This window comes from Pan paniscus, chromosome 20 (assembly GCF_029289425.2).
Source record: "Pan paniscus chromosome 20, NHGRI_mPanPan1-v2.0_pri, whole genome shotgun sequence".
In the NCBI taxonomy this organism is placed as follows: Eukaryota; Metazoa; Chordata; class Mammalia; order Primates; family Hominidae; genus Pan; species Pan paniscus.
Window position 1 is genome coordinate 14,772,094 of NC_073269.2, and position 15,787 is coordinate 14,787,880.

Consider the following 15,787-nt stretch of genomic DNA (forward strand, 5'->3'; position numbering starts at 1 on the left):
TTCATTGCTGTGCTAGAATTCTCGGTTGTTTTGATCAAACTGCTTTTAAATGAATTGCTTTCGATCAAAACAACTTTGGATTGGGTCTCCTCACCCATCTCCCCAAAGGGCTGGCCCTGGGGAACCCCTTCCCCCCAGTTCGCTTAAGCTTGAGTCATGGATAAGGGGATCCTCACTGGAGATGGGTCTCCAGGCTTGGACTTCGGGGCCACCTCCACCTCTGTCGCCATTGGACACACACAGTCACCGAAGCATCAAATGTCAAAGGTCCTGTTTATTCCGGCAAACCGGAAAGAAAAAGTGTAAATAAAAAAAGAAACAGATCCATGCACTCAACTCCTGGGGGTGGGGGTGGGGGTGGGAGTGAGGGATGAGGAATGGGTGGGAAGCAAGGAGGGAGGGGTGGAAGGACAGAGAGAGTGAGAGAGACAGAGAGAGGCAGAGACAGGGAAAGAACTGGAGAACCAGAGCCATAAAAAGAAGAAGACATCCATAAAAAGGCAGAAAGAAAGAAGTGGTGTATTAAAAGCAGAGATCAATAAAGCAGAAGAGGGGAAATTGAAAAAATAGACAGAAATACATAGGCAGAGAACAAAAGCCCAGCAAAAAGGCGGGGAGAAAGGGCGTGACAGAGACAGAGAGATCACCCTTGAGGGACACAGGCAGAATGAAAAGGGCCCCCAGCCCCCGGAGGCCCCCCAGGCAGCAGCCCGAGCCACAGCATTGGCTCAGGGGTCCCCAGAGGTGCTGATGACGTGAAACAGGGTGACATTGTAGAGCACCTGGTGGCCGTTGTTCCAGGTATAAAGGGCGCGCTCCCGGGGGTTGTAATCCAGCATCGAGATGTGGGAATACTGGTTGTGGAAGGGCACATCCGTGTACTCGTAACTGGACGTGTTGGTAAAATAGGCGAAGTAGACCTTGGCCCCAGCCAGGTGGGAGTTGGTCACGTAGAGCACACCGCAGATCATGAAGGCCTCGCCGGCGCTGCGCTTGGGGTAGCCGGTGTCCCAGGACCGCATGACCTCGAGGGTGTGCGGGTCCAGCCGGCTGACCACGATGTTGCCCGCGTTCTGGTTGGTGGTGTACACAGCCCAGAGCCCGCTCTCGTCCACCATGAAGTCCATGTCGGAGAAGCCGCCCCAGGAGTAGGGGAAGGTGTTGTTGTAACCGGCGCCTGGGAGGCTCCTCTGCACCAGCACAGAGCGCGAGCGGAAGTGGTATTTGACCACCACGTTGCTCTGGTACTTGTTATAGAACAGGGAGCCATTGTACACCACGTGGCCCGTGCCCGCCCATGGCTGGGGCAGCAGGTGCTGGATAAAGTTCTGGCCTTTGATGAAGTCTCCCAGGGTACGGAACTCCAGGACCCGGCGGCCTTTGTAATAGCCATCCATGTACCAGACCTATGGTAGCAGTCGCTGGTCACTGGGGGGAACCACCACCAATGACCCAAGGGTCCCAGCACCAGCTACAGCCATTAGAGATCAACAGTCACTAAGTGGTCATTAGTCGTGGGAACTCTGTTGACCATTCATTACCAATTATGGCCCTAGTGTGACCATGATCATCTCCTGGTGACAGCATTAACCATGGGCAGTGAATTCAAGTGACGTCTTATCACTCAATGGCTGTCCAGTGACCACTAACCACCCAATATCCAATGACCAAGGAATTCCTGGGCCCAGTGAGTCCCCAGGGGCTGCAGTTTCTTGGGGAACTGCATGGCCCCAGTAGGACCCAAATCCCAGTGAGTGCTATTGGTCTTTTTTTTTTTTTTAAGTAATTTTTTTTCTTTCTTTTTTTTTTTTTTTTTGAGATGGAGTCCCTCTCTGTCGCCCAGGCTGGAGTACAGTGGCGTGATCTCAGCTCACTGTAACCTCCGCCTCCCAGGTTCAAGCGATTCTCCTGCCTCAGCCTCCTGAGTAGCTGGGATTACAGGCGCGTCCCACCACGCCCGGCTAATTTTTGTATTTTTAGTAGAGATGGGGTTTCACCATGTTGGTCAGGCTGGTCTCGAACTCCCGACCTTGTGATCTGCTGTCTCAGCCTCCCAAAGTGCTGGGATTACAGGCATGAGCCACCACACCTGGCCTTTTTTTTTCTTTTGAAACAAGGTCTCACTGTTTTTCCCAGGCTGGCGGGCAGCGGCACAATCACGGCTCACTGCAGCCTCGACCTCCCGGGCTCAAGCAATCCTCTCACCTCAGTCCCCCCGAATAGCAGGGACTACAGGCACAAGTCACCACGCCCAGCTTATTTATTGTATCTTTAGTAGAGACAAGGTCTTGCAATGTTGCCCAGGCTAGTCTCAAACTCCTGAGCTCAAGTGATCTGCCTGCCTCGGCCTCCTGAAGTGCTGGGATTACAGGCGTGAGCCACCGCACCTGGCCACTATTGATCTTAAAACAGACCCTAAGTGGACAATGCTCCATCCCAAAGGACCCAGGGAACTGCAGCCCCTGGGGAGTCACTGGGCCCAGGAATTCCCTGGTCATTGAATATTGGGTGGTTAGTGGTCACTGGACAGCCATTGAATGATAAGACATCACTTGAATTCACTGCCATGGTTAACCCCTGTCACCATGAGGTGACCAGGCATGTCATCAACATCATTGTTGTCATCATGTTAACTAGCATTTGTTGTTGTTTTTGTTTTGTTTTGTTTTTGAGACAGAGTTTCACTCGTGTTGCCCAGGCTGGAGTGCAATGGTGCGATCTTGGCTCACTGCAACCTCCGCCTCCAGGGTTCAAGTGATTCTCCTGCCTCAGCCTCCCGAGTAGCTGGGATTACAGGCATGCACCACCATGCCCGGCTAATTTTGTATTTTTAGTAGAGACAGGGTTTCTCCATGTTGGTCAGGCTGGTCTCGAACTCCCGACCTCAGGTGATCCGCCCACCTCAGCCTCCCAAAGTGCTGGGATTACAGGCGTGAGCCACCATGCCTAGCCTCATGGATGGTTCTTGTGTGTCTAAATGATGGGCAGTCATGACCGTGGAAGCTACTAGAAGTCCAAAGGTCACTGAGCAGTGCTTGGTGGAAGAGGTCTCTTGTCCTTGGGAGGGCATTGGTCATTGGGTAGTTACTTGGACGTCAGTAGTCCCTGAGAACTGGTCAGTAGAACTCAGTAACCATTAGCCACTATACAGACACTGGAGGTCAACAGAGTGGGATTCACAAGGCTGCAAAGCCCTTGGTCACTTGGGGGTTACTGGACAGGGAGGTCCAATGGCCCTGGGGGATCCAGGAACTTTGGGCTACAAGACAGTCACCAGTGTGGACTCCCTAGGCACCTATGGGCAGTCAAAGGCTCTGTCCCTCCCAGGCCCTGACCCCAGGGGTGGGCGCAGTCACTCACCCGGCTATCCGCACTGGGGGCCATCGTGTCAGTCATCCAGGAGCCAAAGCGGGACCCCATGGCCCGAACGGTGATGGGGTTACTGACCCCGGTCAGCTTCCCACAGCCTGGGAGGCAGGAACAGGGGGAATGAGGATGGGGAAGGGAACAGCCCAAGAGAGGCCGGGCAAAGATGAAGTGCTGTGATCAAGTTGGGAAAGCTGGGACCAGGGATGAGAGAAGACTCAAAAATCTGGTCCCAATATGTTGTTCAGTTGTGAGTGAGGGGTTAGAGGCCAAGGGTCAGGGCCATTTCCAGCTTCTGGACTCAAGTGTAGCCTTAGGTAGGAAGGTCAAGGGTTGAGGTTTAAAAGTTAGAGGTCAAAACCGTGTCCAGCTTCTAGGCACAAACAGGTGATATTGGAGTTGGGTGTGGCAGTCAGAGATCAGGGGTCAGGGTCAAGGGCCAAGGCATACCCAGCTTCTGGGCGCAGGCGTGGAGCCGGGCCTCCAGGGCCATCACCCGTTGCTGCAGGTCCTCATACCCGTAGGCACCCATCTCCTCCTGAATGGCCGCCAGACTGCCGGAGAGATTCCTCACCTCCTCCCGCAAGCGTACAATGGTCCGCGTGTCTGCCTTGTACTGCTCCAGGACCGAGCTCAGGGGCAACAGTTCCGTCATCCTGTCCTTCAGCTCCTGTGCATCAAGATGGAACCATGGCCAAGCCTGACCCCTGGCCTTTGACCCAGACATGACTCCAACCTCTGACTCATAACTTCACCCTTTGTCTTTGATGCACACCTGGCCCTTGACATGTGGCTCAGATTGGACCCTAGATTCTTCCCAGACATGACTCCATTGTAGGAACTAATGGATACCAAATCCCAGTCATTTGTTTGACCTCTGGTCTGGACACAGGAGGACCCACCTGGAAGCTCTTGACCGAGAGGGACCCATCAGCTGCCCGGAGCCGCGCATCCAGGCTCCGCATGAGGGTCTCCATGCCGCGTACATACTGGAGGTCGCGATACGTCCGCAACTCAAGGACCTCCATGGACTGGGAGACGTTCTGGACCTAGGAATGGGGACAACTGAAGGGACCAGACCTCCTTCCCCAAATCCCAACCCAGAGATGCCACAGACAAGAGCTGGCAGGAACAGAGGCTGTACAAACCCCACACCGACGAGGCCACCTTCTCCTCCCCTGAGCTTACCAGCAGCCTCCCAATTGCGTGCCCAATCCATCCATCCATCCCTCCCTCCCTACTACCCACTGGCTCCCATCTGGTCCACCTACCACCACCTCTCACCTCCTCCCTAGTCTCCCAGTTCCACCTTCATCCCCTGTAGTCGATTCTCTACACAGCAGGCAGAAGGAACTTTCAAAACAGAGATTAGATCACCTTCCTCCTCCACAGATCCTGTGCTGGCTGGTCCTGCCCACCCCCCGCCCAACCCACTTCCTCTCTCTTTGTTCTCACAGACTCTAAGCTCCTTCCTTCTGCAGGGTCTTTGCACTTGCTGGTCTCTCTACCTGGAGTGCTGTTCCCCCAAGTTCCCATGGCTGGCTCCTTCTCATCCTTCAGGGTTCAGCTCCAGCATCCCCGACTCAAAGCAGCCTTCCCTGACCACCCTGTCCGGTAGCCGCTCACTCACTCTCCTCTTGCCTGGTCATTTCCTTCCCAGCTGTGACTATGTAGAACATTCTTATCCATCTGCCTCCTTCAGGTGGGACCCTCAGAGACAGAGGCTGCGTCTAGCTTGTCCACAGCTTAACCTCCAGTGCCCAGCACTGGCCTGGAGTAGAGGCCCAATAAGTATTTTTTGGCTGAATGAGTAAAATAAACTTCCCTTGCCCTGGCCTCTCCTGACCCAACCTGAGAGCACCCAGCTCCCACCTCCACCTGGCTACGGTGAACTCCACCTAGAAAAGTTGAACTCCCCCTGGCTAAGGTAGACTCCCATCTGACTAAGGTGAACATCTGGCTAAGGTAGCCACCTTGTTAAGGTGAACTCCATCTCTGGCTTAAGTAGACTCTCACCTGGCTAAGGTAGACTCCAGCTGGCTAAGGTGAACACCTGGCTAAGGTAGACTCCCACCTTGTTAAGGTAGACTCTCACTTGGCTAAGATGAACACCTGGCTAAGGTAGACTTTCACCTGGCTAAGGTAGACCCTCACCTGGCTAAGGTAGACCTTTACCTGGCTAAGGTAGACTCTCACCTGGCTAAGGTAGATTCGCATCATCTTCACCTGACTAAAGTGGACTCTGCCTGGCTAAGTTAAACCCAGTCAGAGTTACCACTGGATGCCTGTTGAAATACAGACTTTCCTGTACAATTATTCACATGACACTTGGAAACTCTCAGAAACCCAGCAGCCTAATACCCACCCTGAATGCCACAAAACATTTTTACATACTCTTCCCTTCTCCACAGTTTCACGTTTCAGCTACTGAGGCCAACCACAGTCCAAAAATATTAAGTGGGAAATTACAGAAATCAACAATTTGTAAGTTTTATTTATTTATTTATTTGAGATGGAGTCTTGCTCTGTTGCCCAGGCTGGAGTGCAGTGGTGCCATCTCAGCTCACTGCAACCTCCACCTCCCAGGTTCAAGCAGTTCTCCTGCCTCAGCCTCCCGAGTAGGTGGGACTACAGGCACACACCACCACGCCCCGCTAATTTTTGTATTTTTGGTAGAGGCTGATCTCAAACTCCTGACCTCAAGTGATACACATGCCTCAGCCTCCCAAAGTGCTGGGATTACAGGCGTGAGCTACCACGCCTGGCCCAGGGGACTATTTTCTCTTGACCATGATCAGAGGTAGAAGGAAACTTTTATAGGAGCCTCTTGAGGTGGAGGGTTAGACCCTCCCCAAGGGGCACAGAATGCCTTCTTAGCAGGTGAGTCTGGTGAACTGCAAAGCTGGGTGGGACATGCCTGGTGGACCAGAGCTCACACACAGGAGACTCAGATGCTGCCCCTCCAGTCTTCCTTCCTTCCCCCCACCCCAATCCCAATAAGTGCTTGGCTTCTCTCCCAAAAAAGCATTGAACAGGCTGGGCGCAGTGGCTCACGCCTGTAATCACCACACTTTGGGAGGCCAAGACAGGCAAATCACCTGAAGTCAGGAGTTCAAGACCAGCATGACTAATATGGTGAAACCCCATCTCTGCTAAAAGTAAAAAAATTAGCTGGGCGTGGTGGTACACGCCTGTAATCCCAGCTACTCGGGAGGCTGAGGCAGGAGAATCACTTGAACCTGGGAGGTGGAGGTTGCAGTGAGCCGAGATCGCGCCACTGCACCTGCACTCCAGCCTGGGCGACAGAGTGAGACTGTCTCAAGAAAAAAAAAAAAAAAGCATTGAACAGATATTGGATAAAGTATCCATCTGGGCATGGTGGCTCACACCTGTAATCCCAACACGTTGGGAGGCTGAGGCAGGAGGATCACTTGAGCCCAGGAGATTGAGACCAGCCTGGGCAACATAGGGAGACCCCGTCTCCACAAAAAATATAAAAATTAGCAGGGCATGGTGGTGCATGTCTGTAGTCCCATCTACTCAGAGGCTGAGGAGTGGGGATTGCTTGAACCTAGGAGTTTGAGGCTGCAGTGAGCTGATCGTGTCGCTGCATTCCAGCCTGGGTAACAGAGTGAGACCCTGTGTTAAAAGGAAAAAAAAAAAAAAGGACCTGCCTGGAGAGGAGCTGGATTATCAGCCAGCTCTGAATAATTTGCATAGCTGGATATGGCCACTGGCTGACCTGGATGGGGCTGGAGGGCATGGTGAGAACTGGGAGATTTTCCCAGCTGCCCCCAGGGCACCTGGAAGGTTCTCACCTTCTCCATCAGTTGCCGCAGCTCCCGACTCCTGCCGTCTCGAGAGCAGGTACTCTGCGCTGGGATCACGGCCGTGCAGATGCATTTCCCGTCAGGGGCCTGGGCTGAGGTGTACAGCTGCCAGCCCTCTTCTGGGCTCTGGAAGAGAGTCTGCAAAGAGGTGGGGGTCAGAGACTGGGATCCCAGTGAGGGTCTCACCTCGCCCTCACTGGGACAGGAAGGGGGCCCAAGGAAACCACAGATGCCCTTTGCTGGGCTCCAGGCATATGCCAGTGTCTGTTGTGTGTGATCTCAGGCCCTCCTTAAGGAGCCTTATTTCACGGATGGCAAGACTGAGGTGCAGAGGGGTTAAGGAACACGGCAAGGAATTGGAGGACTCAAATCTTCTCCAAGACCAGAATTCATTCTCTCACACAGATTCGCACGCACACAACACTGTCTCCGTGACTGCCATTAGAACAGAGATCCACTCAAATAACCCCCAAACCTGGACCTCCTCTCTGCTTCCCCAGCCCACAGTGACATATCGGCTCTGGAGCTATCTCAGGGCCACTTAATTTTTTTTTTTTTTTGGTTTGTTTTTTGTTGTTGTTTGTTTTTGAGACACAGTCTTGCCCTGTCACCCAGGCTGGAGTGCAGTGGCGCGATCTGGGCTCACTGCAATCTCCGCCTGTCTCCAACACCTGGCCTCCACTCCAGCCTGGGTAACAGAGTGAGACCCTGTCTCACAAAATAAAAGGATCTCACCTCAGGTGATCCACCCGTCTCAGCCTCCCAAAGTGCTGGCATTACAGGCGTGAGCCACCGTGCCCAGCCATCAGGGCCACTAAATGTTAAGTGCAACCCTGCTGTGCCCCCACCCCACCTGGAGCCACCCAGGCAAACTAATGGCAGACAAAATGCTCAGATAATCCAGTGACCAATTATGGCTTTGTTTCCCAAGCCATGCTCCTTGCAACACTGGTAATCTTACCAGGTGTGCTGGGAAAAGGATGCTCTGTGGTCAAATAAATGTGTGTCACTGGGTGAAACAAGTTTTGTTACTGCAGGACTTATCAGAGGCTTAGAAATGCTAATAAGTACCAGGGAACTCTAGACACAAATCATAAACTTCCAAACTGATTAGAAGACACCCCTGAGGCAGGTGGATCACCTGAGGTCAGGAGTTTGAGAACAGCCTGGCCAACATGGCAAAGCCCCATCTCTACTAAAAATACAAAAATTAGCCGAGTGTGGTGGCGGGCACCTGTAATCCCAGCTACATGGGAGGCTGAGGCAGAAGAATGGCTTGAACTTGGGAGGCGGAGGTTGCAGTGAGCTGAGATTGTGCCACTGCGCTCCAGCCTGGGCAACAGAGCAAGACTCCGTCTCAAAGAAAAAAAAAAAAAAAAGAAGATATCCATGAGAGTCTCTTCTGTCCCAGGCATAGGGTCTGGGATAGGATCAAGGAAGAGAAGGAATGAAGAAAACATGTGGTGGTTGTCCATGGAGCTACTAGGAGAGACGGACATCAACCACTTAATGCCATTGATACTTCTAGAACCACATGCTGCAGTGAGTGCTTTGAAGAAGTAGTGCAGGGAGTAACAGGGGGTCTTCCCTCAGGCTGAGGGTCTCTGAGGAGGTGTCCAAGAGAATGGGCTCTTGAGATGAACTTGAAGGACGAGTGAGACAGAAGAAAAGGAGAAGGCAGGGGACATTTCTATCATTACAAATCCTGATCAATGTCTGGAGGGACCCAGGAATGGTGGCTCACGCCTGTAATCCCAGAATTTCAAGAGGCTGAAGGGGGTGGATCACTGAAGGCCAGGAGTTTAAGGCCACCCTGGGCAACATAAAAAGACCTCATCTATACTAAAAATTAAAAAAAAAAAATTAGCTGGATGTAGTGGCATGCACCTGTGGTCCCAGCTACTCACAAGGCTGAGGCAGGAGGATTGCTTGGGTGCAGGAAGTTGAGGCTGCAATGAGCTATGGCTGTGCCACTGCACTCCAGCCTGGGTGACAGAGTGAGACCCCATCTCTTAAAAAAAATAGAAAGGCCAGACGCGGTGGCTCACACCTGTAATCCTAGCACTTTGGGAAGTGGAGGCAGGTGGATCACCTGAGGTCAGGAGTTCCAGACCAGCTTAGCCAACATGGTAAAACCCCGTCTCTACTAAAAATACAAAAATTAGCCGGGCATGGTGGTGTGCGCCTATAATCCCAGCTACTTGGGAGCCTGAGGCAGGAGAATCACTTGAACCTGGCGGGGTGGGGGCAGCGAGCTGAGGTTGCAGTGAGCCGAGATCACACTACTTTACTCCAGCCTGGGCAAAAGAGCGAAACTCTGTCTCAAAAAAAAAACAGGATGTGGGGGGACGTGAGGGTTGTGGGGTGACTGGCTTGGGCTTGCACACGTAGGTGTCATTTGTTCAAAACCTGAAGTCTTTGTTCAAGACCTGAAGGAAGTGAGGGAGGAGCCATTTGGATGTCTGGGGAAGGGGTTCCAGGCAGAGAGAACAGCAAGTAGAAAGGCTGAGGCAGGACCATGCCTGGTGTGTTTGTGAAACAAGGAGGAGGCCCATGTGGCTGGAGCAGATTGAGTAAGGGGTAAGTGGAGGCAGATGAGAGAAGGGAGGTGATGGGGCAAGGCCTTGTGGGAAGCAGTGAGGGCTCTGGGTTCTGCCCTGAGGAAGGTGGGAGGCATGGAGGGTTCTGTGCAGAGGCGGGACGTGACCTTACTTGGGTGTTCACAGTGACCTCTGGCTGCTCTAGGGAACGAGGGAGGGAGGCCAGGGCAGGGGTGACTGCACAGATCCAGACAGGTGATGATGGGTGGTGGCCATAGAGGCGGTAAATGGAAGATTCTGGTCCTATTCCAGGATGCATTCTGACAGGCATGGAAGAAATTCTGATTTAAAAAACCCCAGTGTTTTACAGAGAAACAAAGCACCACAATCATTGATCATTTGCACAGCCGTTACTAGATCTCCCAGCAGAATCGGTGCCGTGAGCTGCAGCACAGATAAACCAAGCTGTGAATTATGAGCAATCCCGGGGACTCCAACTATTAGCCCACCTTTTTCTCTCCCACTCAATCGAGTCTTTTTTTTTTAAGGCTTATTGGAATATGAGCAAATGATATAATTGTACAAATTGTACAGATGAGCTTGACTCCCCCACTAATCTATAAGGAAAACAAACCATTCATAAACGCCAGCTGAAACTATTACAGTCAGTCATTCTTCGAGCCTTTGTACACCCTTCCTAAATGGGGGGAACCCCCTCTTTGTAAGTTGCACATCCTCAGCCCTGGCAGCGGAGCACAGTAACTCACTTTCTCCGCCTTCCTTGTACTCAGGTAGGAGCTGTGTGGAGCTAACATTCACTGCAGGTGCGCCCAGGATTGGCCACAGCCAAGAGCTTTCTCTGGTGGTCATATCCCACCCTGCCGTTGCATGGGGCCAGCAGAAAATACACCCAGCAATCCTCAGAGATGACCCACAGGCATTCATGATTAATACCACCCCTCTTGCCTCTCCAGTGGGAAAGAACTCGAAGGTGTATGTTCCATGAAATCTTCCAGGGCAACCCATTAGATTTGCACCTCAGTTGTCCACAGCAGCAACCTGCTCATTACTTCTCTTTTATTTATTCGTTTATTTTATTATTTTTTATTTTTGAGACAGACTCTCGCTGTGTCACCCAGGCTGGAGGGCAGTGGTGCGATCTTGGCTCACTGCAACCTCCACCTCCTGGGTTCAAGCGATTTTCATGCCTCAGCCTCCCGAGTAGCTAGGATTACAATCACCCACCTCCATGCCTGGCTAATTTTTGTATTTTTAGTAGAGATAGAGTTTCACTACGTTGGTCAGGCTGGTCTCGAACTCCTGGCCTCAAGCGATCCGTCCACCTTGGCCTCCCGAAGTGCTGGGATTGCAGGCGAGAGCCATTGCGCCTGGCACATTTATTTATTTTTTTAAGATGGGGTCTTGCTGTCGCTCAGGTCTGGGTCTTGCTGTCACCCACCACTGGAGTGCAGTGGTGCAATCCTAGCTTACTGCAGCCTCGAACTCCTGGGTTTAAGCCATCCCCTCCCACATCTGCCTCCTGAGTAGCTGGGCCTACAGGCAGGTACCAACACACCCAGCTTTTTTTTTTTTCCTTTTGTAGAGACAGTCTTGCTTTGCTGCCCAGGCTGGTCTTGAACTCCTGGGCTCAAGCGATCCACCTGCCTCAGCCTCCCAAAGTGCTGGTATTACAGGTGTGAGCCACTGCGCCTGGCGTACTCATTAAGTCTCCCTGCACGGGTTTCCTTCACCTCCTCTCTCACTTCACTGCTCCCCCACTGGTTCTTCCTGGGGTATCTTAGGTGGATACTTGCACTTAAATCCTCCCTGAAGGAGCCTGACCTAAGACAACAAGGATGGCCCAGTACAAGAGGAATAACCCAAGAAAGCCTGCCCCTTTGGTTCTGGGAGGATCCAGAACTACTCTCCCACCTCCCTTCTTCTTCTTCTCCTCTTTTTTTTTTTTTTTTGGAGATGGAGTCTCACTTGGTCACCCAGGCTGGTGTGCAGTGGTACTATCAGGGCTTTTGGCAGCCTCAACATCCTGGGCTTAAATAGTGATTCCTCCCACTTCAGCCTCCCGAGTAGCTGAGACTAAAGGCCTTTAGTCTCACCACCACACCTACTAATTTTTAAATTTTTTTGTAGAGATGGGAGTCTTGCTATATTGTCCAGTATGGTCTCAAACTCCTGGGCTCAAGCAATCCTCCTGCCTCAGCCTCCCAAAGCACTAGGATTACAAGGCATGAGTCACTGTTACCTCTCTGTTGGTTTTTTTTTTTTTTTTTTGAGAGGGAGTCTTGCTCTGTCGCCCAGGCTGGAGTGCAATGGCGGGATCTCGGCTCACTGCAGCCTCTGCCTCCCAGGTTCAAGCAATTCTCCTGCCTCAGGTTCCCAAGTAGCTGGGATTACAGGCATGCACCACCACGCCTGGCTAATTTTTGTATTTTTAGTAGAGACAGGGTTTCACCATGTTGGCCAGGCTGGTCTTGAACTCCTGACCTCAAATGATCCACCCGCCTTGGCCTCCCAAAATGCTGGGATTACAGGCATGAGCCACCGTGCCCGGCCCTCCCTTCTTGATAAATCTCATTCTTAAAAAAAAAAAAAAAACAAAAAAACAAAAAAAAACACAAAGAAAAACATCAAACAGGAGCCCAAGCATCCCTGCCTCTCCTCCCCTGGCTCTAGTCCCCAAGCAATTTGGATAGAAACCCTCAAGGAATATCTTTTGTGCAGAGACAAAGCCGCCGGTTCAACGTAATTAACATCTTCCTACATTGCCTAGCGTGTCCTTTGAAGCAAATAAGCCATTTTCTCTCGACAGAGGAAATATTGAATTGTAAAAGAGAAGCAAGATTTAAGTGGTGCAGAGAGAAGGCCTCCATGGTTTTCCTAAAATAATTGTCTGCGTTGGACGCATCTCACCGGAGTGTTCTCTGCAGCAGTGTAATTAAATGCCTGGGTTTTGGCTGCCAGATCGCAGCAGGCAGAAGTCCTGAGTTTTGCCCATTGGGTTTAAGTTCAGATATGCAGTTAATGCATGTCCCTAGGAACCGCTGGAATATTCTGGAATGTACCATGTGCTAGCTCTCCCAGACTGGGTCTAGCTTGGAAACAAAGTCAAGAGTTCTTGGCAGTCAGAAGACTAGAGAGGAACAGAGAGTGTCCTACTGTAGGGGAAATGCTTATAACAGCAGGTGCAAGAACACAGGCGTTCTCCAGCATAGAAGTCTGTGGTCTAGCAGCCTGTCTCACCTCGGATGTGGCAGATGTACTAAAGAAGCCAACCCACTTTTTTTTTTTTTTTTTTTTGACACAGGGTCTTGCTCTGTTGCCTAGGCTGGAGTGCAGTGGCATGATCGAGGCTCACTGCAGCCTCAACTTCCCTGACTCAAGCAATCCTCCCACCTCAGCCTCCCGAGCAGCTGGGACTACAGGCATGCACCATCATGACTGGGTATTTTTTTTGGTAGAGACGGGGATCTCACTACATTTCCTAGGCTGATCTTGAACTCCTGGGCTAAAGTGATCCACCCGCCTTGGCCTCCCAAAGTGCTGGAATTATAGGCGTGAGCTACTGCGACGGCCCTGCCAACCCACTCTCTCTTTGCTGAGCTCTTGGTTCAGGGTTTAATATTCCTGCTAATGGGCTTTAAGAGAGTGAAGCTATGCACTCAAGTATCTGTTCCTCAAATGTCTTTTCTGGCTGAAATCTTTCAAAAACTTTTGCTGAGGCTGCCCTAATTAAACACCAGCCTCTAAAACAGGTCCAGGATTAACTGAGTAGGACACAGGCAGGGAAAGTTGTTCTTGCTGTCGGGCCAGGGATCATCATCTCCTACTACTCCACCACCTATATCTTGGTTCAAAAACAATTCCTGGTGGCCGGGCGTGGTGGCTCACGCCTGTAATCCCAGCACTTTGGGAGGTGAAGGTGGGCGGATCACCTGAGGTCAGGAGTTCGAGACCAGTCTGGCCAACATGGTGAAACCCCATCTCTACTAAAAATACAAAAATTAGCCAGACGTGGTGGCAGGCACCTGTAAGCCCAGCTACTCAGGAGGCTGAGGCAGGAGAATCGCTTGAACCCAGGAGGCAGAGGTTGCAGTGAGCCGAGATCGTGCCATTGCACTCCAGCCTGGGCAATAGAGCGAGGCCCCATCTCAAAAAACAACAACAACAACAAAAATCAATTCCTGGTGTTTCCCTGGGGATGGAGGCATTGCTACAGAGTCCTGGGGACAGGAGAAGCATTGGCTATCAGGAAGTAGCCAACAGGAAGAGAGCAAGCGCCTGCCTCTTAATAAAATGAGGCTATTATTGTGTTTGAGGCTGGATAATTTAATCAGGAAGCCAAGGCACCTTGGGGCTTACACATTTATTTGTGCCCTGCCTTGTTCCAGAGAGGACTCTAAGTGGTTTACAAGGATATGTAAAATACCATAAGATAGCGCCAATTAAATATGAGAGCGGGGATTAGATATTTTTGGAGGACAGCCTGCCAGTCCACAGCCAAGCCATTACAGTTTCTGCAATTTGCATTTTATTCGGCCAATCCAAAGCTAAGAATTCAGCCCGTGGAAACTTTGTGGACAGCATCTGATTGTTGCAAGGGAGGTTCATTAAGCATTGTTTAAAATTGGACAATTAGAAATTAATTTGATCAAAAGCTATTACACATGCTAGAAAAAAATTTTTTTTTTTTTTTGGAGACAGGGTCTTGCTCTGCCATCCAGGCTGGAGTACAGTGGCGTGATCATAGCTCACCGCAGCCTTGATGTCCAAAGGCTCAAGCGATCCTCCCACCTCTGTCTCCTGAGTAGGTGGGACTACAGGTGTGAGCCACTAAACCAGGCTAATTTTTTTTTTTTTTTTTTTTGAGATGGAGTCTCCCTGTGATGCCCAGGCTGGAGTGCAATGGCGTGATCTTGGCTCACTGCAATCTCCACCTCGAGGGTTCAAGTGATTCTCCTGCCTCAGTCTCTGGAGTAGCTGGGATTACAGGCACCTGCCATTATGCCCGGCTAATTTTTGTATTTTTGTAGAGACGAGGTTTCACCATGTTGGCCAGGCTGGTCTTGAACTCCTGACCTCAGGTGATCTGCCCGCCTTACCCTCCCAAAGTGTTGGGATTACAGGTGTAAGCCACCACGCCTGGCCCAGGCTAATTTTTAAAAAGATTTTTTGTAGAAACAGGGACTAGCTATGTTGCCCAGCCTTGTCTCAAATTCCTGGGCTCAAGCAATTCTCCCACCTCAGCCTCCCAAAGTATTGGGATTACAGGCGTGAGGCACTGTGTCCAGCCAATTTACAAATTTAAGATGCATCTACAGAATGAGATACTATGCAGTCATTAAAAATTAGAGATTAATGGAGATTTTAATCACCATCTTTAAATTTATCTTATTTTCCAAGTTTTCTACAATGAACGTGTATTGTTCTTATAAAGATTTTTAGGGCCGGGTGCAGTGGCTCACGCTTGTAATCCCAACACTTTGGGAAGCCAAGGCAGGAGAATCACTTGAGCCCAGGAGTTTGAGACCAGCCTGGGCAACATAGTAAAACCTCATCTCTACAAAAAATTTAAAAATTAGCTGAGCATGGTGGCACATGCCTGCAGTCCCAGCTACTCAGGAAGCTGAAGTAGGAGGATCACTTGAGCCCAGGAGTTCATGGCTGCAGTGAGCTATGAAGGCGCCACTACACTCCAGCCTGGGTGACAAAGTGAGACCCTATCTCAAAAGAAAAAAAAAAAGATTTTAAAAAGTCCCTTAAATTTTTTTTTTTTTTTTGGCAAGGGAGAAAAAGAAGAAAAACAAAAGCAGGGACATAAAACAGAGCCAGAAACGAGGCTAAGAAAAACTCATCCCTTAAAAACCTGAACAATCAGCATATGGCCGGGCCATAAGTTTGGCTCCAAGCTCCTTAGCAGCCAACTCAGAAAGGGAAAGCTGGTCATTTATGCGGTTCTCAGTGTCCTGAAACAAAAGTACACCAGATGCTCAGGAGAAAGCTCAATTATTTTTGGCAGGGATTTCTCCCACAGTC

General features: G+C 50.8%; 1 protein-coding gene across 4 annotated transcripts in view; it reads right to left on the reverse strand.

The window, feature by feature from the left end:
• Positions 1-254: 254 nt before the first annotated feature.
• OLFM2 (olfactomedin 2) overlaps positions 255-15,787 on the reverse strand; it is an 83,028-nt gene continuing 67,495 nt past the window's right edge. For 2 of the 4 annotated variants that reach the window (XM_014342478.4, XM_003809605.5), the window contains exons 2-6: positions 7,185-7,334; positions 4,269-4,415; positions 3,817-4,036; positions 3,361-3,467; positions 255-1,406 (exon numbers count right to left, since the gene is read on the reverse strand). In XM_014342478.4, the coding sequence (XP_014197964.2) occupies positions 729-1,406; positions 3,361-3,467; positions 3,817-4,036; positions 4,269-4,415; positions 7,185-7,334 (1,302 nt within the window). In that variant the 3' untranslated portion in view covers positions 255-728. The remainder of the gene's footprint in view (positions 1,407-3,360; positions 3,468-3,816; positions 4,037-4,268; positions 4,416-7,184; positions 7,335-15,787) is intronic. The other 2 variants (XM_063599854.1, XM_034946602.3) reach the window with 1 other exon arrangement.